The 25410-nt window shown below is 42.9% G+C and overlaps 1 protein-coding gene across 3 annotated transcripts in view; it reads right to left on the reverse strand.

The window, feature by feature from the left end:
- Positions 1-25410, reverse strand: part of UBE3C (ubiquitin protein ligase E3C) — a 95781-nt gene that overhangs the window by 41071 nt on the left and 29300 nt on the right. For all 3 annotated transcript variants that reach the window (XM_083189004.1, XM_083189003.1, XM_083189005.1), the window contains exons 12-15: positions 7961-8047; positions 7324-7481; positions 4260-4492; positions 108-212 (exon numbers count right to left, since the gene is read on the reverse strand). In XM_083189004.1, the coding sequence (XP_083045130.1) occupies positions 108-212; positions 4260-4492; positions 7324-7481; positions 7961-8047 (583 nt within the window). The remainder of the gene's footprint in view (positions 1-107; positions 213-4259; positions 4493-7323; positions 7482-7960; positions 8048-25410) is intronic.

Below are 25410 nucleotides of genomic sequence, written 5' to 3' on the forward strand. Positions count from 1 at the left end.
TTTTTAAAGATGAATTTAACTGTTGAAGATATGACAGTTAATTTATTGCTACAGGAATATTAAAATCATAGACAAGTAATATTGGATTGTACAATACAGAGACTCACTTTATCAGCTTTAATGTTCTCCTGTTCGGACAGCCAGTGATTGAGCGGACAAAAGTTTCTCCTGGTATCCCGAGACTTCAACATTTTTACTAAGTTGGTAATTACCTGCAGGAAGTAACAGTCAAAGCTATGGTTTAAATATTCCTATACGATTTCTGTAGATATACAACACAAAAAAACTATAACAATTAGCGAGAAGACTTGCATATCCAGTATGATGCAAGTTGTCTTTTCTCCGGCATTATCAAAAGTGCTTACTATCCGTACTTTAACCTATGAAGTATTGGTAAGAATACTGGAAGAGCCACTGTATAAACTATACTTTAAGTAATAGCCACTTCTGGAACTTGACATCACTATAGAGCAGTGGTTCCCAAACTGTGTGCCGTGGCTCCCTGGGGTGCCTCGGGACACAAGCAGGGGTGCCGCGGCTTGGTGGTCTAGGACCAACTCAAATTATTAATGGTTAATTATTTATGAGCAAAACCAGTGCTGGTGGCTGCCAATCATAGAATGTGTACAAACAGAAGCAAATACTGCCCTTTACCACATAACTGCCACTAAGAATCGCATAGAAACCCAATCTAATAAATTTTTTTGGGACCTAGGGGTGCCGTGAAAAAAATTCTGATTCTCTAGGGTGCCGTGAATCAAAAAAGATTGGGAACCCCTGCTATAGAGAATACATGCGGATCTCTGGCGGACTGGATGCCGAAGCCAGGATCCCAATTCTTACATTCCACTTGCACCATCCACCAACCTAACCCTAACCTTCATCCCCAAACCTAACCCTAAGGTTCCCCCATTAGTGCCTAAAACTAACCAGGTTCAGCGCTAACCGGCTATTCAAACTGACATTTGGGATTCCGGCATCCTCATCAATTGGGATTCCTGCGTCAGTATTCTGTCAGCATTCAAATGTGAAGAGAAAGGTTAGTATAGTGGAGTGGCGCTTGACCTTATACAATAGGTGAGAAAAAAAAAAAATTTGTACATTTTTCTCACCTATTGTATAAGGTCAAGCGCCACTCCACTATACTAACCTTTCTCTTCACATTTGGATATTTTCTGTGGGTCTTTGGGATCCTACCCACAGTATAGTTGGGCAGCTGTTCCTTAGTGATGTGCCAGAGTGATTCCCCCCTTTACTTTTTTCGGTACTTGTTTCCTAGCACGGCCACAATCGCGGCCATCGGGTGTCATTTTTAGTGGTCTGCGACGCGACCGACGTGATGCCCCCGATTTTCCCATTGAAAAAAGTCAAAATCGCGTCGGTCGCGTCGTATGCGGCTAAAAAAGGCTTAAATGGACCAGATGCGATTTCCCATAGGAAACAATGTTAAATGCCTCAATTTCACCAAATCATCATAGGGAACAATGGTAAATGGGCCAGAAACCCCCCAAAACACCCCTGAACAGTGAAATGTCCCCACAAAAGTAGTTTACGCCACCCCACGATCAACGCAAACCCGAAGCGTAGCGAGCCCGCGAGGGGCGGCGGTACGAGTCCTGCGACCTTTTCATACCCCCACTATCCACGTCGGCGTGGAGTTGAGAATAGAATAGTGTGGCGAGCACAGCGAGCCACCGAGCCCGAAGCTTGGCGAGCCCCGCGAGGGGACGCGGATACCTTCACAGGTAAACGCGTCCCTTTGCGGGCTTCACAGGTATCCGCGTGCGCTCGCCACGCTTCGGGCTCGGTGGCTCGCCACACTATTCTATTCTCAACTCCACGCCAACGTGGATAGTGGGGGTATGAAAAGGTCGCAGGAAGCGTACCGCCGCCCCTCGCGGGCTCGCTGAGCTCGCCACGCTTCGGGTTCGCGTTGATCGTGGGGTGGCGTAAAATACTTTTGGGGGGACATTTCACTGTTCAGGGGTGTTTTGGGGGGTTTCTGGCCCATTTACCATTGTTCCCTATGATGATTTGGGTAAATTGAGCCATTTAACATTGTTTCCTATGGGAAATCGGGGGCATCGCGGCTAAATTGAGGCATTTAACATTGTTCCCTATGGGAAATCGCGGGCATCGCGTCGGTACCATCGCACCCTATTTTTTAGTGCATGCGATGGCCGCAATGCCCCTGGTTTTTACTCACGATGCCCACAATCATGATCGTTGTGGCCGTGCTAGGAAACAAGTACCTTTCTTTCTGTTAGCCTCCTGTCTGCCAGAATGTTATCCGCATCCCCACTATGTATGTTGTGTGCTATCTAAACCAGTTATTCACAAATGCATTAGGGAACATACAGTATCACAGTTTCTGTTTGAGCCCCCTCAGGATTGAACCAAAAACAGTGTTCACTGCAGCCTGATCGTAAACTATAATTATATAACCCTGGTAAATTAATTAGCCTGCCGTAATTAACGGTAGTTAAATGTCCCATAGTCTGCCACACAGATTTTCCCAGCTGTGAAGTGATGATGATAATAGGGGTGGGAGGAGTAGAGTGATCAATGCTTATAGGAGGTCAGAAAAATATTTTATTTTAATGACTCACTGCTCACTATATCATGTGACTGTGGTTGCTATGGTATTCTAGAATCATTAATAAGCGCCTGAAGAAAATAATATGGGCAAATACTAAAAAAGACGAACGTTTTTCTTATAGCCACCTAGATGTTGAGTTCATCTTGTGAATGTCTATGGGGATATCACAAGCACTATATTTACTAGCCCTTTAACATCCTATCAAGTATCACTGAAATAGAACACAACAAATACAAGCATTTTAATATAGCAAGGTGATTCACAGAGAGATAACATACAAAATGACACAACCCCCCCCCCCCCCAAAAAAAAATCTGATCAAGAACCTACTGTAGTACCATATAACGCTAAACTGAAAACTACTGTAGGAGACAAATCTGTTAGCTGGTGCTCTGCTCTAAAATAGGAGCACTTGGTAACAACATTAGCATGGATGAATTTAAGACTTAAGTGGAACGGAGATGGATGGGTGGCAGGAAAACCTTGCATATTATGACACATTAACGCTGTATTCTCTTATGAAAATATGATCATTTAGTCTCACTTCAGCTAATGTTCATCGGGCCTATGCTAGTAAGTGAAATGTGTTGTAAAATCAGACCGAATGGGTTGGATAGAGGCTATTGTAGGCTTGTAGAATGAATAAGCATTGCTTAATTAGCCCATCAGGTTAAGTGCACGCATTAATGGGTCCTTCTTAAAGTCTAGCGTGACATCTTTCTCCAAACATGGCCAAGAAGAAAGTTCCATTAGCAATATTAATACAAGCTTAGTTGATCATTTTCATTCAATTAACTTCTTTCAATTAAATAGATAGCTTGACAAAAGCAGTGATAAAAGACCTGGAGGGACAGCTGATGACTCGAGCTGAACATTACTGTGCGAGAGGTCGCCGGTATTAAACGGACAGTAAATCTAGCATTCAATTTGGAAAATGCATTTCTCCTGCGCCTGTGTCTTTAATGAGCAGTTTCTTTTAGCTGACTGGATCTGTTTGCTTGGGGAAAAAAAAAAAAAGGGGAAGTGGCTCTTTTAGATGCATTCAGGGTTCTGATAGAGTGTTGGGTTTTTTTAAGCTGCAAGTGCTGACATTGGTAAGCAACGAGACAAAAAAAAAAAAAAAAAAAAGATTTATTTTAGTGCCACAAGAAAATTATTTACTTTCCATTTACTCCATTAACCCCAACATCTGTTATTACAAAAAGCTGGATATCAAACCATTAGCAATTATGTCTTGTTATAAAAATACAGAGAACAATCAATTTGGTTGTCTTCTAACTGATGAAGTCGAGAATAACAAATGCTCCAATTACTTGTTTTTCCAATAGATCTTGGAAAAACAAAAAAAATACTCATCTCCGAATTTACACCTCTGGATTAAGACACAGAATCAAAAATAACTTGTTGGGTTGAAGTGAAGGTACTTCTGTACTACTTCTTATAGTCATGAAATGCCATTAGGTACTGTACATAGACAAGAGAAGGAAGGAATAAGGGAAAACATATACTGTAGTCATTTAACAAATCTAAATGCCACATAAACCAAAACAAAAAATAGTAAAAGATCATTTGTAGAATGATAAAGTTCCGCCAGTCTCTGCTGGCTCCAATGACTATACATGATTGACCAAGAAGAAGAATAAGATGATTTCACAAGTACCTTGAATAGCTGAATCCACCGTTTTTGCTCAGTTTGGATACGTTGTAGCATCTCAACATTGGTGGTGACTCCAATGCTCCGAAAGGCCGCCATGTATTCCTCCCGCACTTCCGGCTTTGTCTCAGGATAGGCCAGCTTGATGATTCCTAAGCAAGCATCTCGTAAGCAGCGAGAAAGACTGACTAATTCTTCTAATGTGAAAGGCATCATTGATGATTGTCTCTGTCCAGTCACTAGCAGCAAAAAGAAAAAAAGAGTCAGTGTGGAGCTTCATTGCAATAAAGTGCATCACACTCTTGTACAGAGTTGTCTAAAGAAATCAACCAGATTCTATCACTCATTTTATGAACATGAACTAAATGAATGATGGCTATAAGGTGACTGGATGCTATGGAAAACGTCTCCACTTGACCTCCTTAGAAGGCTTGATACATCTCCCCACAGTGCTACCAGACATATTTAGAGGCCATTTGTATGGAAAAAGTGCCCATAGGCTGCACACATGCACTAACTACAGCCCTTTATACATAAATATAACTCTAACCTTCAATCAAAAGTAAATAGTACATAAAAAAATAAAAATAAAATATATAACAAAGGCTGTATGACAAACAAATTCTGCAGGAGTTTGTGTAAAACATTAAGCAGCAGCGAACTAAAACACTTCTCTATTTTAATTAATCCATCTTTCATGGTTGAAAAATTAGGGATGCGGTCATTTGGTCTACAGCATTATGGTCGACAGTCATTAGGTAGACACCATTAGGTCGACATGGGAAAAGGTCGACATGGTTCTAGGTCAAAAGGTCATTTGTTCGACATTGTCTAGGTTGACAATAGTTGACAATGGTCAAAAGGTCTACATGGGGTTTTTCACTGTTTTTTTGAGCCGAAATGTGCCGACAGGCAGTATTTCATGCCCTACCATCTACTAAGACGTGGTGGGAGAACAAAATAGTGTGCCGAGCATAGCGAGGCACTGTGCCCGACGCATCGCAAGCGCATCGAGCGATCCGGTGCACTTAAAACTGTGTCCATATCGACATTCAGGTAAAAAAAAAAAACAGTGAAAAACCCCATGTCGACCTTTTTACTGTAGACCAAAACAATGTGGAACTAATGACCTGTTGAACTTACGACCTTTTGACCTAAAACCATGTCGACCTAATGACCGTCGACCATAATGCTGTAGACCAAATTATCCCAACCCGAAAAATTACATCTGAATGACCGCTTCTCTTCATCATATTCCTATGCATAGTACACAGTACATGAACAGAGCTGCTACATGACACAAAACAATACAAGTATCAAAGACAAATGTAGGATAAAAAAAAAAAGCTTAGAAGGTAGGGTTAGGCTGCTGGGCAGGGGGAGGGGGGTTAAGTTTAGGTGTCAGAGTATGGGCAAAGGCTTAGAAACTAGTGACGATGGTTAGGTTATAGGTGGAGGGGGGGGGGGTTAGGGTTAGGCTGCTAGAAGGGAGGGGGAGGGTAAGTATATGTCGGTATTCCTGACCACCGGTAATCCGCATGTATCCCTTTAAACAACCACCACAATTATCCTCTAACGAGGGAACACTGCAGAGGCAGTCAAGCACTGCCATAACACAGCCTTCTTGGTCTTTATGAAGGAGTCCGTGTCTACTCTGGCATCGTGTTACCTGTACAATAATTTGGAATGCAACAAGTAGATTGTCACATCTACCACTGCATGTTACTAAGGGCCTAATTCAGACCTGATCACAGGGCACGCTTTGTTTGCAAATGGACAAACCCATATGCACTGCAGGTGGGGCGGTTATAAAATGTACAGAGTTAGATTTTGATGAGTTATTTTGTTTCTGTGCAGGGTAAATACTGGCTGTTTTATTTCTACACTGCAATTTAGATTTCCGATTGAACACACCTCACCCAAATTTAACTCTTTCTGCACATTTGTATCAGCCCCACCTGCAGTGCACATGGTTTTGTGCATCCCCCCCCCCCCCCCCCCAAAACCAAAAAGTTTATTAAATGAAATTACTTAACCCAGACCATGATCACAGCAATGGATGTGTGCCAACCTAGAGTACTGTACAACCCCATAGCCTTTGCCCCCCACAATGAAGAGTTCTATTGGTTCCATAATCTTGGCATTTTTGGAACAGTCTTTCCATTAGGATACATAGTCAAGAGTTCTCATTAATTAACGGTACAGCGTGATCACTTTTACATCATATGCTGCATTTCTTTACTGACGGGAGGGGTGTCTTTCAGGAGAACAATGACTTACTCACTGTCAATCATCTGAGGATAATCATATGCTATCCACAGGTAAAGTCATACTCAGACACCAGACTACAGAATGGAGTCTTCATGGGATATTTAAAACACTGCAGAAGGCATCAACAGAGCTGCATACCCTTCAGCACAATTCCAGATATTGTTAGGCTCAATGGCACTGGGCATAAAAGCCATGTGGTGGCCCAACTTTTTGTTCGTTAGAACTTATCCACTTCCTGTAGACGCCAATACGTTTCATATAATTTCCAGTCTAGATCAGTGTTTATCACAAAACACTAACCGTGCATGTTTACCAGATCATCTACAGGTGCTACTAATTATTTGTGAGGCTACATTGCAAACCTGCACTGTTAGGGTTTGACAGTTTAAGAAACACTGGACTAATTGGAACAGGAGCGAATTTAAAATTCATCACGACATAGGTGTCAGACATTGTTGTGATATTTTGCAATAACTACGTTGCAATCAATGTAGAAAAATGTGCTGTACGGTTAACCAATGTAAAGCAACCTTGGTAGAACAGAACATTAGCATTCCCACAAAATACATCTTAAAAACCACCAGACTGATGTCACTAACTGAGTGAATTGATTTGAAGCACCAATGACAATACTACATTTGGAGATGACAAATTTGTCGAAATATCTGCAACAGATGCCCCCAAAGTGGTTGTTTCCCTATACGTGCAAATGACAGATGCCCCAAAATAGCAGCCTTCAATACGTGTGTAGACAACAGATGCATTTCAAATTTGTCCTGAATAGATTCAGTATTCTTACCTTCAATGGGGTCACCAAAGAATTCATTATCGTGTATTGAAATAAGGGAATGGCTAAATAATGAACTGAACAGGTAAAACAGTGGGATGATCCGATTAGAGTCTTCGAATGACATTGGAGACCCCCTTGAAATCACCTGCAGGAGCGGCACCATAGACCTAATAACAAAGACACCGAGATTAGGTTACCTATTATGGGCAAGCAATCTTGACGGCAATGAAAGTTTATGAATAAAGTTACATTTGTGATAGATGGACAATAGATAAGGAGACATAAGGCCTTATTTTGGTTCATTCTTTCTGACAAAATCCTTCTTAGATGGACAAAACCATGTGCACTGCAGGGGGGGCAGATGTAACATGTGCAGAGAGAATTAGATTTGGGTGAGTAATTTTGTTTCTGTGCAGGGAAGATACTGACTGCTTTATTTTTACACTGCAATATAGATCTCACTTTGAAGTAAAACTCCACCCAAATCTAATTCTCTCTGCACAAGTAACACCTGCCCCACCTGCAGTGCACATGGTTTTGCCCATCTAAGAAGGATTTTGTCAGAAAGAATGAACCAAAATAAGGCCCATAATCTGTTACTGACAACATGCACATGTCATGAAAATCATAATTTCAGTATACATACCCTGTTATCATTTTTGTCGTCATTGATGAAATTAAGTACCAAAGGTGTCTTAAAAACCTAGCATTAAAGGCTAGACTGTAAAGTAGTCTGAAAGAAAAATATAAGCAGCATGTGAGAACACAGGACAGCATTTACCAACATCACATCATCTGTTCAGTCATTTTATGAACAGCAATAAGATGGCGTCCAGTGACACTGGCATTAGAGAATATGATCAGGACCAACTCACCTTGAGGGCTAGATGTATGAAACAGTGATAAGGGAGAAGTGAGCCAGAGGAGAAGTGGCCCATGGCAACCAATCAGCTGCTCGGTATAATTTTATATTATGCAAATTATAGATGCTACTTCAGTGCTGACTGGCTGTCATGGGCCACTTCTCCTGTCTCACTGCTTCATACATCTACCCCTCAGTTCTCTAAAATAAAAGGTTTCTACTATAAAAGCAGACATAAATATATAAACAATATGAAAATATGATGCCGGGAGGTGTCACCTTAACCCAGGGATGTCCCAACAGGCTCGGCACAGTTACACTTCCTCCCAGCATTGGTGAGGAAAGACAGAGCCTGCCAGGACAGCATACTGTAAGTGCCACTCTGCAGTAGTACACTGTAAAGAAATGGAAAGATGACCATGGTACTTAGGAGGTGAGCACTTACCTGCTGCATCATAACTGGGAGCAGCTGCTCCCCCTGAACCTACTTTAGCTAGGCCCCTGATCACAACTACCTGTAAAACCATCCCTAGCTTAAAAAACAGATGCAAATGTTCTAAAATAGCTGGTTCTGTTATGCGAATATACTCTAGGTGTTTGATTCACCCCACCCCTTATTACTAAGGTTATATGGTTACCAGAGTATAAATAAATGTAATCTATTATACGTTATACTGTATCACATACGTTCTGATAAAGCCGGGAGACTCTGATCCCAGGTAAACTAATGCTGCTTTCCCACTGCCTACACGGGTAATGACCCGTTTTTTTTAAACGGGTCTTTAAACGGGTAAGAGCCATAAAGACTCTTTCCCACTGCAGCTTTTAAACGTTTAAAAGCTGTTTTTGTCACATTCACACTTACCCGTTTAAAAATCCGTTTAAGCAGTGTAAAGATAGGGGGGGGGGAATTAAAAAAAAAAAAAACGGCGTGGGGTCCCCCCCACTGCCGTAACCAGCACCAGGCTGAAAGAGCCGGGGCTGGTAATAAAAAATCAGGAAACCCGACAAATAGGGGTTCCCTGATTTTTTACAACCAGCCCCAGGCTCCAGGTCCGGGGCTGGTTCCCAAAATACGGGGGTCAAAATGACTAGGGGTCCCCCGTATTTTAAGAACCAGCCCCAGGCACAACCAGCCAGCAGGGTAATGCCACAGCCGGGGGACACTTATTATATAAGTTCCCGCGGCCAAAGCATTAACCCTACCGACCAGTCAGCCTGGCCAGGGGCCCTGGGGGAGTGGGGACCCCCCCAATAAAGGGGTCCCCCCCTCCAGGACTTACCTGACCAGGCTGAAGCCTGGTGCTGTCCTCGATGCCCCTGGGCATCGAGCTGATGGTATGGTGTAAAAAATAGAATAAAAACCATTGTCTTTTACTGGTGAACTATGAGTCCCAGCAAGCCTCCCCCGCAAGCTGGGACTTGGAGAACCACAAGTCCCAGCCTGCGGGGCATTAAAGGGCCCGCTGGGTCTTGTAGTTCCACAGTAAAAGAAAGAGTTAAATAAACACACTGACACACGTGAAAAATAAAAGTTTAATACATACATAACACATACATACTGATACTTACCTATCTTGAGCCCGTAGGTAGCCCTGGTCCTGATGTCCTGGTCCGTGTCGGCGTCTGTATCCATGTCGGCATCCCTGTCGGCGACGGCGGTCCGGAGTCCGAAGAAATCCATTTGGGAAGCTGTGGAAGGAAACCATACTCACCTGTCCCAGCGCGACGTAGTCCAGGTAAGTTCTTTGCAAAAAAAACAAACCGAACACCCGAACCAAGCGGACAGCTGAGAGCTGCACGGTGTTTACATCGTGCGGCTCCGCCTCCCGAATGCCGCTATTGGCCGCCTTGGCCGCAAGGCGGCCAATAGCGGCATTCGGGAGGCGCAGCCGCACGATGTAAACAAACACCGTGCGTCTCCGTGTCCGCTTGGTTCGGGTGTTCGGTTTGTTTTTTTGCAAAGAACTTACCTGGACTACGTCGCGCTGGGACAGGTGAGTATGGTTTCCTTCCACAGCTTCCCAAATGGATTTCTTCGGACTCCGGACCGCCGACGCTGTCGCCGACAGGGATGCCGACATGGATACAGACGCCGACACGGACCAGGACATCAGGACCAGGGCTACCTACGGGCTCAAGATAGGTAAGTATCAGTATGTATGTGTTATGTATGTATTAAACTTTTATTTTTCACGTGTGTCAGTGTGTTTATTTAACTCTTTCTTTTACTGTGGAACTACAAGACCCAGCGGGCCCTTTAATGCCCCGCAGGCTGGGACTTGTGGTTCTCCAAGTCCCAGCTTGCGGGGGAGGCTTGCTGGGACTCATAGTTCACCAGTAAAAGACAATGGTTTTTATTCAATTTTTTACACCATACCATCAGCTCGATGCCCACCGCCCAGGGGCATCGAGGACAGCACCAGGCTTCAGCCTGGTCAGGTAAGTCCTGGAGGGGGGGGGCCCTTTATTGGGGGGGTCCCCACTTCCCCAGGGCCCCTGGCCAGGCTGACTGGTCGGTAGGGTTAATGCTTTGGCCGCGGGAACTTATATAATAAGTGTCCCCCGGCTGTGGCATTACCCTGCTGGCTGGTTGTGCCTGGGGCTGGTTCTTAAAATACGGGGGACCCCTAGTCATTTTGTCCCCCGTATTTTGGGAACCAGCCCCGAACCTGGAGCTGGTTGTAAAAAATCAGGGAACCCCTATTTGTCGGGTTTCCTGATTTTTTATTACCAGCCCCGGCTCCTTCAGCCTGGTGCTGGTTACGGCAGTGGGGGGGGGACCCCATGCCGTTTTTTTTTTTTAACGGGTAAAGGGCTACCCCTTTCCCACTGCCGAAAAAACGGCTCTTACACGGTAAAAACACTGCTTTTTACCCGGTTAACAAATACCGGTATTTGTTACCCGTGTAAAGCAACCTGGAGCTTTCCCACTGCAGCTCTAGCCGTTTAAAAAGGCTAAAAAAACGGCATTTTACCGTGTAAAGCCTGCAGTGGGAAAGGGGCATTATTGAGCCAAGATATATATTCAGATTTTTCACCACTGAGTTTGCTTCTTATTGTTTTCTGGACATTGCAGACACTTTACTTTCTCCACTAAGTACCTTCTACCAACATCATATCCAGGCGGCAATTGACATTCATAGTCACCTAGGTCTACCTAATACCCTGATCTGCGAGCCTGTTGGAAAACACCTACTCTACAACTATATACCGGGACTTACTGGTCACCTGATACATTTCTGCTGCAAATGGTATTGGAGATGTCCTAGTTCACTTACTACAAACTAAAATCCTCATATTCAGTGGTTATAGATAAAGAGATAACGTCCAGCCAATCAGCTCCTTACTGACTTTTTTCGGCACTTATGTAATATCTGGGCTCCCGTTTTTCTTATGAGACCGCGTCCGCTCGCCACGCTTCGGGCACGGTGGCTCGCTGCGCTCGCCACACTATATAAAATCAACTCCATGCGTAGTTGGATAGTAGGGGTATGAAAAAATGTGGTGCATTTAACATGGGAGCCCAGATAATACATAAGTATCCTTTTTTCAAACACAGCCTGTAACATGGCAGTTAGCAGGTGATTGACTGGATGTTTATCTCCCAATCACCCTTGCATTTATCTCTCGTTAAGGCTTGAAACATCTGCCCCACTATGTACTATGGAATTCCATTTCGATTTTTTTTTTACTGTATATTAAATTGGGTGATTCCTATGTTAAATGCACCCCCAGACCCGATTTTTCATTGTACAGCCACCCTGATGGGTGATTACTATGTTAAATGCACCCCTATTTTTAACGCCACCCCCACTATGAACGCCAACCCGAAGCGTGGCGAGCGCAGCGAGGCCGCGAGGGGCGGCGGTACGTGTCCTCCGACCTTTTCATACCCCCACTATCCACGTCGGCGTGGAGTTGATTTTATATAGTGTGGCGAGCGCAGCGAGCCACCGAGCCCGAAGCGTGGCGAGCCCCGCGAGGGGACGCGGATTACTTCACATGTATTCCACGTCCCCTAGCGGGGCTCGCCACGCTTCGGGCTCGGCGGCTCGCCACACTATATAAAATCAACTCCACGCGGACGTGGATAGTGGGGGTATGAAAAGGTCGGAGGACGCATACCGCTGCGCTCGCCACTCTTCGGGTTGGCGTTGATAGTGGGGTGGCGTTAACAAGGGGGGGGGGTGGCATTTAACATAGTAGTCACCCATCAGGGTGGCTGTACAATTAAAAATCGGGTCTGGGGGGTGCATTTAACATAGGAATCAGCCATCAGGATGGCTGTATAATGTAAAATCGTCTATGATCGCGTCGTATCGCATTGCATGCCATTATAATGGCATGCGATGCGATATTAAAGTTGTACAGTCAGCCCTTAAAACCCTCAAATCGGGTCCCATCGTATACCTTAATTAGTGGTTTGCGATGCGATGGGCGCCGTGATAATGATAATACACAAGTACCTTAAATTGTTTATATAGCACAAACCGTTCCATTATATTCCCTTATTTTAGCTTTTCTTACTATAGATTGGTTCATCCAGCGCTGGTACACACCTGTATCTTGGCTGAGAGACCACATTAGCTCAATGAGAGAAAGGTTATGCAGAAGGAAAGCAGGTCAGAAAACAGAGCCTGGAGGATTAAGAAGTGATATTTTTATTAAGTATACTTACTCTCGACTAAAAGGCCCAGTATGTGACAATGCCAGACAGTAGCCCAATTTTAAAAATCCCATTAAGTTTTAGTATAGAGTAGGATTTTCATTTGTTAACATCTTTTAGGCACTTATTAGTGACAAACTGAGCACTGGAGCAATCTGAACAATGCAACTATGAAATGTGACCTTGCGAAGCACCAGCCTAAATGTAACTACAGAGGAAATGGCCGAGTGACCAGATGTGGAGTGTACATTTAGCATAGCTCCTTGGCAGAGCGCCTCTATGGCCCCCGCGACATCTGTGTGACGACTTTTCAACTTTGCAAGTATAAACCATAATTATAGAAGGTCTAGTGTTTAAGTGAAATAGATAAACATTCAGTCAATAAAACAAGCCATTTCCTCTACTTATGTGCAGTGGACCCTTTTATTACTTTCAAATAAGGAAGTGCTTTTTGATGTATATTGGCACTTTTGCTTAATCTTCAACCGTTCTAAATTTTAATTTAGAAAACAGAATATTCTAAGTCTATATGTTTGCTATAAAATAATTAAATACAACCAATGTCAGGGAACATTTTAGTTATAGACGGATATTCTGTATCTGAAGGATCCTCAAAAGCAGATACATTAGTGTCTGCTTTACTCATTATTTCTTACACAGTGGGCCGAGCCCAGTGGTTGGCATTACACCTCTCTACCCGATCCCCTTTCTCAAACCCACCCACTTGGGCCTAAAAGCTCAGGTTCCCAGAGTCCATATGACCAGTCCAAGGGACATAAATATCAAAGCTAAGAGAGAAAAGTTGGAGAGATAAAAGGGCCCGATTCAGACTTTTTCGCTCTGCTGTGAATTCACAGTGGGAGCCGTCTATATGAAGACCGACAGTGAAGGCTAGCATTTGCTGGCTGCTCGCAGAGTGGTTGACACCACGCGGCCCTTTGGGGGGAGGGGTAACATCATCAGAAGCCTTCTCCCCACGGCCTTCGCGGCCACGAATAAGCCTAGACTAGCACTTGTGACAAGGGGGAGGGGTCCGTTCGATGGTGAGAGATTCCAAATGGATTTTCACTGTGTGCATGGCTGCTAACGCATTGGCAGCCATGCACATGGGCGGGATTTCAGTTGTGTGGGGCGGCGTTTAACTGCTTCCTGGGCTCTAAACCCTCGCGGTCCAGCGTCAGAATCGGTCCCAAAGTACCAACCAAAGCAGGTCCTAACTGCCAAACACCATCTGTAACATGACAGGAGCTGGATGTTACTTTCCCTCTCTCCACTTTATCACTAACCAAGTATGCCATAAAGCATGAGTATGACAATATTGTAGCAGGATAGCTACTGTACATTTCCTCAGCTACTAAGCTTAACAGCTCATTAACATAGAACACTAAGAGTTTCATGCCTCGAAACATTGTGTCAGCTAAGAAAATGGCTATCGCCAAGCCGTACGGTGACAAGTACCTTAAAAATAATTTTACAATCTCACTAGATTGTTTAAAACATAAAAAAAAAAAAACTAACGGCATGTAACTTATGTTTCTAAAGACATTTCATCCAGCCATGGCACGGAACGGATTCAGGTTTGCCTACAGACCGTAAAATGAAGTGTGAAATTCCTTCTATGCAATGATTAAATGACTCATTAACTTTTTATTCAGAAGAAACACCCATAAAACGTAATTAGCCGAATGCAAGTTTCTCCTAAATATGCCACAGTCATAAACATGGGCCTATTTCCCACTACAATCATTTAAGATAATGAATTTTAAAACACAATAGACTTAAAAGGAAGCGTTATAATAATGTCACCTCTACCAAGCTACAAGATGTCACCCAGAACTCTGACATCTATTCAAGTGTCCCATCACCCAGCTGTAAATGGCCAGTGCTTTGGTCAAGACAATTCATCCTTTTCAGCACTGATAGCATTTTGTTGATAACCCATCAAGATTAAAATTTAAATACAAAGGTAAATCTCTAGGGAAAACATAATCAAAGGGCAATTACAAGGAAAAGATCAAATATAGGTTTGCTCATTCATCCTCTGAAAGAAAGGTCAATGAATGCACTACTGACACATGAGTTGGGAATACAGATGCAAGGTTTTCACAGAAAGTACTGTGTGGTATGTTCAATATCACACCTGGGTGTCAGTGATCCCAGCTTATTTAGAAGATTAGCACTGGATACAAGCCAAGGGTTATCAGTGTTAAACAGTTAACCCAAAATTAGCAAACACCTCAACAAGTCATCCAGAGAAGCAGCTGCAATGGGTACGAAATTCTCAATTAACCCCTAAGCACAGTGGTTCCCAAAATTTTTGGAGCATCAGCATTCTTTCAAGGGCACCCCTAGGCAAAACGTTTCTTATTCAATTTTTTTAAAATAATTATTAAATTAAGTAAATTGTGTTTATGTGTCATACTTAGGTTTAATTATGTGGTGAGAGACCAGATTTACTTTGGTTTGTCCACATATTGTATGATTGGCAAAAACAGTGCTGATGGCTGCTAATTATATTGACCATAAATAATTTGAATTGATTCTGGACCACCAATCCAAGGCATCCCTGCATGTGTACTGAGGCACCCCAGGGTGACACTGCACACAGTTTGGGAACCACTGCCTTAGCATAATTAGCATTTTTATACCCCGTTCTCTCTGCAGTCAAATTCCCGGGTCTAGCATGTCGACCCGGAAATCTGCCTTTTAACACAGGGTTTTTTTGCAGTGTGAACGGGTCGCATACCAGGATCTCATACACGGGTAAAACCCTTCTTTTTACCCGTGTAGGAGATCCGGGTATGCAGACACAGGTTGACCCGTTCTCACTGCATAAAAACCCGTATTAAAAGGCAAATTACCGGGTATAACTCCTTCACCGGGAATTTGCCTTTCAAAGGAGGCACGCATATATTGAGCATATTTTACTTCTATAACCTGGGAACAACCCGGAAGTAAATGACCAAACGAGGATACATTTAAAGTACCTCCTTTGAACAATTTTTATTTATATTTTGAATTTTATAGTGTTTTATGTATAATTTATTTATACAGTTCTGTCTCAGAGTCTGTCGTTATATTATTAGCTATATTAAACAAGTGAATCAATTTAATATGCAAATGACCCAACAGGAAGTCAGGGTATAAATCAGGGTTGCCGACTCTCCCAAAATGTCCGTGAGACTCCCGGAAGAGGACCCCTTTCTCCTGGAGCTGCATCTTTGCTTCCGCGGTGCGTACTGCGCAAGCGCGATGACGGCACAGCGTCATCACGTACGTTTCGTGATGTGTACTGCGCATGCACAATGACACTGTGCCGTCATTGCGCATGTGTAGTACATATCGCAGAAGCCCAGAGGAAGCACAGCGGTAGCTGTGCTAGAAAGGGGTCATCAGCCGGTAGTGAAGACGCTGCCAGACTGCGGTGCTAGAAAGGGGTCATCTTCTGGGAGTGTAGACCCTGCCAGACTGCGGCTCTAGAAAGGGGTCATCTTCCGGGAGTGAAGACGCTGCCAGACTGCAAAGAGAAGTGAACTGTATGTAAGTATTCACTGGCTCTCTTCACTGGGTCTCTTCTCTTTGCTACATTCCATGTAGACAGCCCATGCTTACCTAACCCCTCTCCTTACTCTCATCCTCCTCTCCCTCCTTGTAGTAGTCTATAGTCTTCCCTCCTCCTCCCCTGGCAAAAATGTTGATAATGTAAGTTTTGGTGTAGGGGAGATACAACCTGTCAGATACAAATTATTTGAACCCTCACAGATCTGATGGGTTGCAGGAACCTGGATTCTGCCTGCTTGCAGAGACCTTGCAGGTGCAAATCAGTTATTGCTCTCAAAATTGGGGTTTATTAATAAATAAATGATATATACAATAGGGAGTAACAGTTACCTGCAGTTGCAATATTGCTATATTCTTCATAAAACTAATCCAAGGTTACATCAATAGAACTTTGTATAGAGGCCATCAGCTACTCTGTAATCAGGGGAAGAAGGATTTCCTATGACTGCAGCTTGCGTAGTAAGTAATCGTATCAGCACTATCCAATGACCTGACTTTCTGTTCCTCATTGCTGGGAATCCCGTGATAGGACGTCCATGTTTGATGCATTGCAAGGCCTGCCCCCTGGTGTTGCTTTTCTCCCTGATATTATTTTTCAAAAGTAGGCAACCCTGGTATTAATATGTGGATTGGCACAGCACTGAGACACCTTGAAAAAGCTGACTGTTCAGTGAAACGCATTGGTGATTCAGGACTTGTTGCTACAAGAACCTACAATTCACCTGCTTATTCATCTGAAGGGCTGTCCCAAAATCTGGAAGTACCTTGCTATTCGAGACCTGGATGCAACCCGCACACTGGTTGAGGCTGTCTGGACTTGGTAATTACTACATCTAAAGCCATAAGGACATCACCATCCAGGATCACAAATTATTTGCAGGACTCCTCCAAAAGGGACTTTAAGCTCGGTTCTGTGCAGTTTAGGTCTAATTTTTCTTGCAGTTCTAATCACAACCCTGTTTGCACATGGTCCTTGGATTTGTGATTTTCTTTTATGTTTTTTTATCCTATTAATTTTATTGTGCCTTTAAAATTGTTCATATTGATTCACTTGGTAGAGCAATAATTTATTACCTTATTTATTCTGGTGCTGCTTTACACCTTTTCTGTCTTTACGTCACATGTGATATTGCTATGGGCAATCAATCAGAACCTGTCTACTATCTTCTAGAGGGTGCGCTCGCCACCTACTCTATTCTCCCTCTATGGGGGTCGTGGACCCCCACGAGGGAAAATAGCGGGTGGCTGTCAGGCAACTGTCTGTCTGCGTTTTGACAGTCGGGATCCCGATGTCGGGTAAATGACTGTCGAGATCCCGACTGTCAGGATCGCGTCCGGCACCCGGACCGGACAGCATATTGCCTAGTGTGTATTCAACTTAAAATGTCCAGTTACTATCCAGGAAAACACGATTGCACATGTTTAGTTTTGGAAATGTGAACCAACAAGCTAAGTCTAGTTGATTGTTTATGCTGCAGGTTGAGAAGCCATACTGCAAACTATAATGTTATTTTAAGAGATAAATATCCTTATAAAATCTGGAGAGAAACTATTACAGTATTTTTTGCATAGCTAAGAAAAAGAAAGACAACATCTAACAAGAAACATTAAGTAGATGTCTGGTGCCATAGAAAGGCGTTTAACAAATTAGCCATCAGTCAGAATGTGAGAAAAGACAGAATTCATTTACACAGGGAAATCTTCTACATTGCAAACTGCAGTCACCTAAACTGACTTTTCTTTCAGGAAAAGCCTTGCACACCATTTAAGACAAATAACTATTATCAGTGCATAGAGGAGCTTGCGCACAAAATGGCTGCCCCCACTATAGTTGGGAGTGTCAAGCGAGTGTTCCACATACTGTACGTGCATTCATCAAGTAGAGCTTTTAAACAGCACTGAAACCACCTCTATTCACCATACATTGTGCCATACCACTTTCAGCCCACACTGGTTATCATCACAGCTGTGATTCAGTATGATCCTTTGCTGCGGTTTAGAAACAGATACATCAATGTTGTAGGACACTGGGGCCATCTAGAAATCCCATCCCTTATATCAATACAGATGTCCAACGCTGTAAACTTTATACGGAGTCTGAATTCAGGAAAACTCTAAAAGGTGCAATTCAATTGTATTAGGGTTTTTATCACGGAAGCTATTCAATTGTTTTGCCAACAATTGCAAGTGCCACGGGTGCCCATTATTTCTGTGAAAAAGTAATAGACAAATTTAACCCAAAGCATTTGGGAGCAACACACACTATTACTAATGGGCACTTGCAGAACAACCGAATATCTCCAGAACATTGGTTCCCAACATCAACCTTTAGTTTTTCATTGCACATTTTCTGGATTTCTGTCAGTGAAAGCATGTGGGATAATTACGGACCAGGCAATATAGGTTAACACCATTAAATCTACGTGAGTTAAGAAATACACAAAAAAATGGCCTATTGATGGTACTTGAAGACTGGAATGGAGAACCACTGGTCTAGAAGATGCACAATCCTAATTAATTTCGCTTTAACGGTTAAATAACTACAAACTTCAGCATGCTCTGAAGACTTGATCACAAGATGACCATTGGTTCCACAGCAGCTGTTGAGCTACAGGTTGGTCACTTCTGGTCTACAATCTACATGCCCTTCCGAGTACTCCAGTTAAATGCAGACACTGATATATAGACAGCTCACAAGCAGTTGTTTGATTAACCAATCAACTGTAAAAATCCTCTGAATGAAAACATGCCTCCTGATAAAGCCGCAAATGAATAGAGCAGCTAAGTAGACTTGTAATGCACTTTAAAGATTAGTGGAATCAATAGTGCAGACCTGACATGCCCTGGGGAGCCACAACAAATATTGGTTGTTTGTAGCTACGGAAAGACCAAGGTTAAATTGACTTCTAAATTGAATCAAACACTAAATCTTGGTGTTACTGTAATAGAGCCTGGGATTCTTAACGTGACATTTGCCTTTGAAATGTAATTATCAGCATACTTGGTTCAGTAAGTGACATGCCAACACGTAGAGTTCCCTCATTTGCCCACTTAACATAAAAGAAAAAAATCAATACCAGAATAAGTAGAACTAAATTATTTGAACAACTTATTTAAAAAGAAAAATAGCATTTTACAAGTAAATCACAGATAAATAACCTTAAACACTCCTACTATTGCTAAAAGCCCTATTGATTAGGTGACATTCAGACAGGTAGCGGGGATGACTGTGCTTCTACCAACACGCAACCAGACTAACATAAGGAGGGTGGATGACTTCAATACATAGAACTGGCTGGAAGCTGGCTGAGATATTTTCCTACTCTGACACACTTCTGTTCAGTAAACCCATTTGGTATAAAAAATATAAGCACTTCATAATGCAATGAATTGGATCCAATATTCTGGGCACATCTGCTGGTGTCGGCCGTCATTTTCTGCCGAAAATGCATCTTAAGGCACATACACACTAGAAAATGTGTCCAGTGAACGATATTGCTGAACAATTTCCCTTGAACTTTCCAGTGTCCTGGACAAACTATATTGTGCATACACACTGAACGATATGCCGAACGATCTAGCTAGAGTCTAGCAATATGCAGCTTTTTTTTTGTCAACGACACAACCAAAATTGAGCTGCATGTACAGAAGATAGAAACCAGTGCCTGATTAACCAATAGGCTGATTAGGCTGCAGCATAGGGCACCTTGCAGGTGACAGCCAAAGAAAAAAATGAAGGACTCATTTATTCCATGCTTGATAGGCATCACCTGTCCCAATGAACTGTGGGGGGTAAAGTTCTTAAGGTGACTGCCAGATGGCAGTGCTAATGTAGCTTACTGATGGAACGGTTACTTTATGTACATTATGCTACAGCACCAGCCAGTCAAAGTCTCCTTCACACGCCACAAGCATTAGATCCTAGATGCCAGTTGAATAACCTTCATTACATGCATATGGGCAGTATGACTGGCGAGTCCCTGAGCGTTCACACACGTGTTCGTAGCATTACAAGGGGAGATAAATGTGTATTAGCATAGGGAACCTGGAACCTTTAATCAGGCCCTCCTCAACGAAACGCTGTAGCGCGCATCGTTCATTGCATACACACTGGCTGATATTTTGAAAGTCTATGCTCCTTGAGGTTGTCCCCACTAACACAGAATCACTGAGACCATCTTTTAAGCTTTTATGTTACGGGAATCAGATTAATATTGGGAATTAACTTTGGACCCATGCTTTACTTTTTAACTGACAATTTTCTCTTTGTACTGTTAATCCCAACGGTCAAAATAAAGACAGCTATTGACAAACGGTCAAAATCCCGACATATAGAATGTAGACAGGTGAAAAAGTCAACATGACTTTCGGTCGAGTGGTCAACATGGGTTTTTTCACTGTTTTTTGACCCGAATGTCGACACAGTCGACATGGACACAGTTGGAAGTAAACTGCAGCCCCTCGCATCGCTCGCTATGCTTTGGGCTCGGCACACTATTTTATTCTCCCACCACGCCATAGTGGATGGTAGGGCATGAAATACCACCTGTCGGGTCAAAAAACAGTGAAAAAACCCGTCGACCTCGCAACCTGTTGACTGAAAGTAATGTTGACTTTTTTACCTGTCTACATTCTATATGTCAGGATTTTGACCATGTCAGGATTTTGACCGTCGGTCAATGGTTGTCGGTATTTTGACTGCATCACGCTAGTAGCGTAAGGGCCAGATTCAATTAACCGTGTTTAGTTACTGTAGGCAATCGAAAAAATAAAATAAAATTAAAATCTGGTGCGGTAGCTTAACCCAATCTAAACATTTAGGAGGTTTGAGTTAGCCTGATATCTATGCTTTTTACGGTGCACCACAAACTGGTTACTGGGTTGCAATCCTGTTACATATTTTTCTAGATGAAGCTTTATTTGCCCTGTAAATCCCTGCTACATGGCACATTAACCACTTATTTTTCATGGATACTTACACATCCTGGATTGCAACCAATAGAAAACTAGGTAGGGATCCCTGCTCCTCTATCTATATCCCCATATGAAGTAACTTTTACCGTCCCTACAGAACAGTTCTTTAACTGGAAATGTAAAAGGTATCAAAGCTATATCTGATATATTTAATCCAGAAGGCCTTAAGGCTTTCATTTCAACAATTGCAAGATACATTTTCCCTGCCACATTCACATTTTTTTTACGTATTTGAAGGTATGTCATATTTCCTCAAAAAAGACGCACATATACATCGAAACACGTTGGAGGACTGATTTGAAAAAGGGCCCTTTGCATCCTGTTCGTTTGACTGCGCAGAGAAGAACACCCGGGTTTCATCCATCTGCCTACTGCTCCTAGTTTATTATAAAGGTGTGCCCAAATGAAGAGGAGACTTTTGCTGTAGCGGCATTGTATCTAATCGTGCCGATTTTCCCAGTTGCACATGTGTAGTGATCGGCTTCGCCTCAGTTTCTTCATTCCTGGAAAGTTATTTTGCACGGTCGGATGGATGATGGAGCTGGCGGAGATTGACAGCTCAACTGGGTGCTCCTTAGTCATGTCAGATCAGGCAGTGTGTATGGAAAACAGTGCCCGATCCGTTGAGTTATATCCCCAGATCAACTGATCTGCAGATATATCTATTAAAATATACGGTACTTGTTTCCTAGCTCGGCGCCCACGATATTTAGTCATATGGCCTCTTATGCATTGTATCGCATGCCATGCGATTTTAAATTGTATAAGCACCCTAATGGGTGCTTACAATTTTTAAATGCACCCCCACTATCAACGCCGACCTGAAGCGTGGCAAGCGCAGCGAGCCCGCGAGGGGCGGCGGTACCTGTCCTCCGACCTTTTCATACCCCCACTATCGACGTGGAGTTGATTTTATATAGTGTGGCGAGCGCAGCAACCCCCGCGAGGGGATGCGTATTACTTTATGTATTCCGCATCCCCTCGCCACGCTTCAGGCTCGCTGCGCTCGCCACACTATCTAAAATCAACTCCACGCTGACATGGATGGTGGGGGCATGAAAAGGTCGGAGGACGCGTACCGCCACTGCGCTCGCCACGCTTCGGGTTGGCGTTGATAGTGGGGGTGCTTTTAACATTGTAAGCACCCATTACGGTGCTTATACAATTAATAATCTTATAGGGGCCCATTTAACATTGAAAACACCCATAAGGGTGCTTATACAATTTTAAATCGTATACCATTGTATATGGCATACAATGCGATGGTATACGATTTTAAATTGTATAACATCGGCTGCCATCGCATCACATCGCATACCATTGTATGGCTTATGGTATGCGATGGGCGCCTTGCTAGGAAACAAGTACCAAATATACGTAGTCAAATGAGCATTGATTATTAATGATGTATGGGAGTACTACAGTAATCAGACTCCATATGTAACACATTCTCTGCCTAGATTACTAATGCTATATGGGAGCACTAATATAAATCAGTATGTAAACACATACTCAGAATAATAGGCCTAGATTACAAAAAAAAATTTTTTTTAAAAGCTATGCAAACATCAAGAGAATTTAATCGCAGATTGAATACCTGCCTTAATATTGGTTGAAAGCAAAAAAAATAAAAAATTAAAAAAAAAGGAGGCTTTAAAACCAAATACATTTTAAAGTAAGCGACTAAGACAGGTATGTCCAAACTATAGCCCTCCAGGGGTTGTGAAACTACAAGTCCCATTATGCCTTGCCATAGTTTTGCGATTAGGGAATACTTAAACTATGGCAAAGCATGCTGGAATGTGTAGTTTCACAAAAGCTGGAGGGCAACAGTTTGGACATGCCTGGACTAAGACAATGACTACATTTTAAATGCTTGTCAAACAACGTACAGTATGTGAGGTGCAACTGACACTGACTTCAATAAAATGCATCGTTGTTATTAAAACATAATGCAGACTACACCACTCCAAAAATGTAATGGGTCATCTCTGCCATACATCAGTGATCATCCGCACCATATTTTATTATAACATCTCATGATAGAAACTTTACCTTGTCCATTGGGGAAGGTGAAAGGGGAAGGGGGAATGTGTGCATGTGTGACCACTTAACTGGCTAACAATTTTTCCACAAATGTTACAAAAAAAACCCCTTAAAAAATGTATTCTCAAATTATGTAATTAATTGCTATTTAAAGCAGATTCGGTATAATTTTATGAACAAAATATGCAGGTACTTTAACGAAATCATACTGAATTGCACTTATTACGCTAAAACACGATTTAGAAAAAAAGATAAATTTGAGGCTTATACCTCTGGAAAGGGCACCTGGAGCAGGATTGCCCTGTCTGAAGGGGCTACACCACAGAACTGTACCCAGAGTAGAGATGTGTAACAGCAGCTTTCCACTGTCAGAAATCACCCTTGAAATGGTCACATCATCAAACTATTCCGCAACAGACTAGTACGGGAACCTAAGCACCTGTAATGTTTCCCAGAGGGCAACAGGGAGAAAAGAGAATAACGAGGCTAGGATTTAAAATAAGGTACTTCTATGTTAGTTGGGCGCCCACTAAGCTATTTGCTTAGTTTTCCACGTCCACTCGCCTCGCTGCGCTCGCCACACTATATAAAATCAACCTCGTGCGGACATGGATAGTGGGGGTATGAGCGTATTAACTATAGTGGGCGCCCAACTAACATATAAGTACCTAAAATAATTTTATTAGCCTTAACTTTTCCCCTCTCTAAAAAATATCTGCCATCATAGGCAAGGGTTGGCCAATGACTTTTTCTGAGGCCTTGACTATCCTGTCTATGGATCTCCAATCAGAGAACTTAGAATTCCCATACCATACCACAATGGCATAAGTCAACAGACTGTCGATTAAACAAAGAAATTCATAAGTATTGGCCTAGATAGCCCGCTGCTCGCAGTCTCCGCAGAAAAAAAAAGGCGTTGCTGAGTCTTTCCAAATGCTATAGTGGTATGTGAGCACCAAGACAGATCTTCAGTAAACATAATCCCCAAACATTGAGGGGGGTATTCAATCTTCGGGTCACAGCAGACGAGCTTGCTCACCTGCCGTGACCCAGTCCCGTTCTCGGTCAGCTCGACCGAGAACATGCAGGCGGGATTCAATGTCCCGCCTGCAGCGGGAAGAGAAGGGGGCGTGGCCGCGAGTTGCGGCCGGGAAGTGACGAGATGCAGCCGGCAGCTCGTCACTTCCCGGCTGTTCTCGGCAGAACGAGCCCGACAGCTAGAGATGTCGGGCTCGTTCTGCCAGGAAACCCTGTTCAATGCTGTCGGGGAAGACAGCATTGAATAGGGCCCGTCGAGCATCTCCCCCACGGGAGATGCTCGACGGCGATTGAATATCCCCCTTAGTATTAGTAACCCTCTCCAACTCGCCATTTAAAACCAGAAGTCTGATGGTTGATCTTCTGGATCTTCTAAAATCTATGACAACCTCCTTTGTCTTTTTAGGAGTAAGTTATTAACCTCTCCTCAGTTAATCAATTGCTGCACCTCCATTCTATAACTCTCCTCCACCCCCACACTGATCAAACCCATTATCGTGGTATCAGCAAATTTTACAATGAGGTTGGACTCTGAATTTGAAAAACAATCTGAAGTGTACGATGAGTACAAAAAGGGACTCAAGACACATCCTTGGGGGACACCTATGTTCAAAACAAATTCTGATGAGAAGGTAGAACTCATCCTAACTGACTGTGGACGATCAGTTAAGAAATCCAACAGCCAATTACAAATGTCAAGAAGACAAATGTCTTCTTGGATAAAACCTAGAACATCTTTGCATATTGTAATGCATTATTACATGTAGGTTTTATGGTGCTAAATCATGTACCATGATGTCCAAAATAGAATGGAAGTGACAACATTGCTATTCTTTACAAAGCAATATATTATGAGCAGTCCTCATTTTCCGGAGCACTATGTGTATGCCCAGCAATAACTGTATTACTGTAGTGCACAGTCTTTCTGATAAATGAAGTATATCTC

The sequence above is a fragment of the Crinia signifera genome, chromosome 5 (genome assembly GCF_055691185.1).
Source record: "Crinia signifera chromosome 5, ASM5569118v1, whole genome shotgun sequence".
NCBI lineage: Eukaryota > Metazoa > Chordata > Amphibia > Anura > Myobatrachidae > Crinia > Crinia signifera.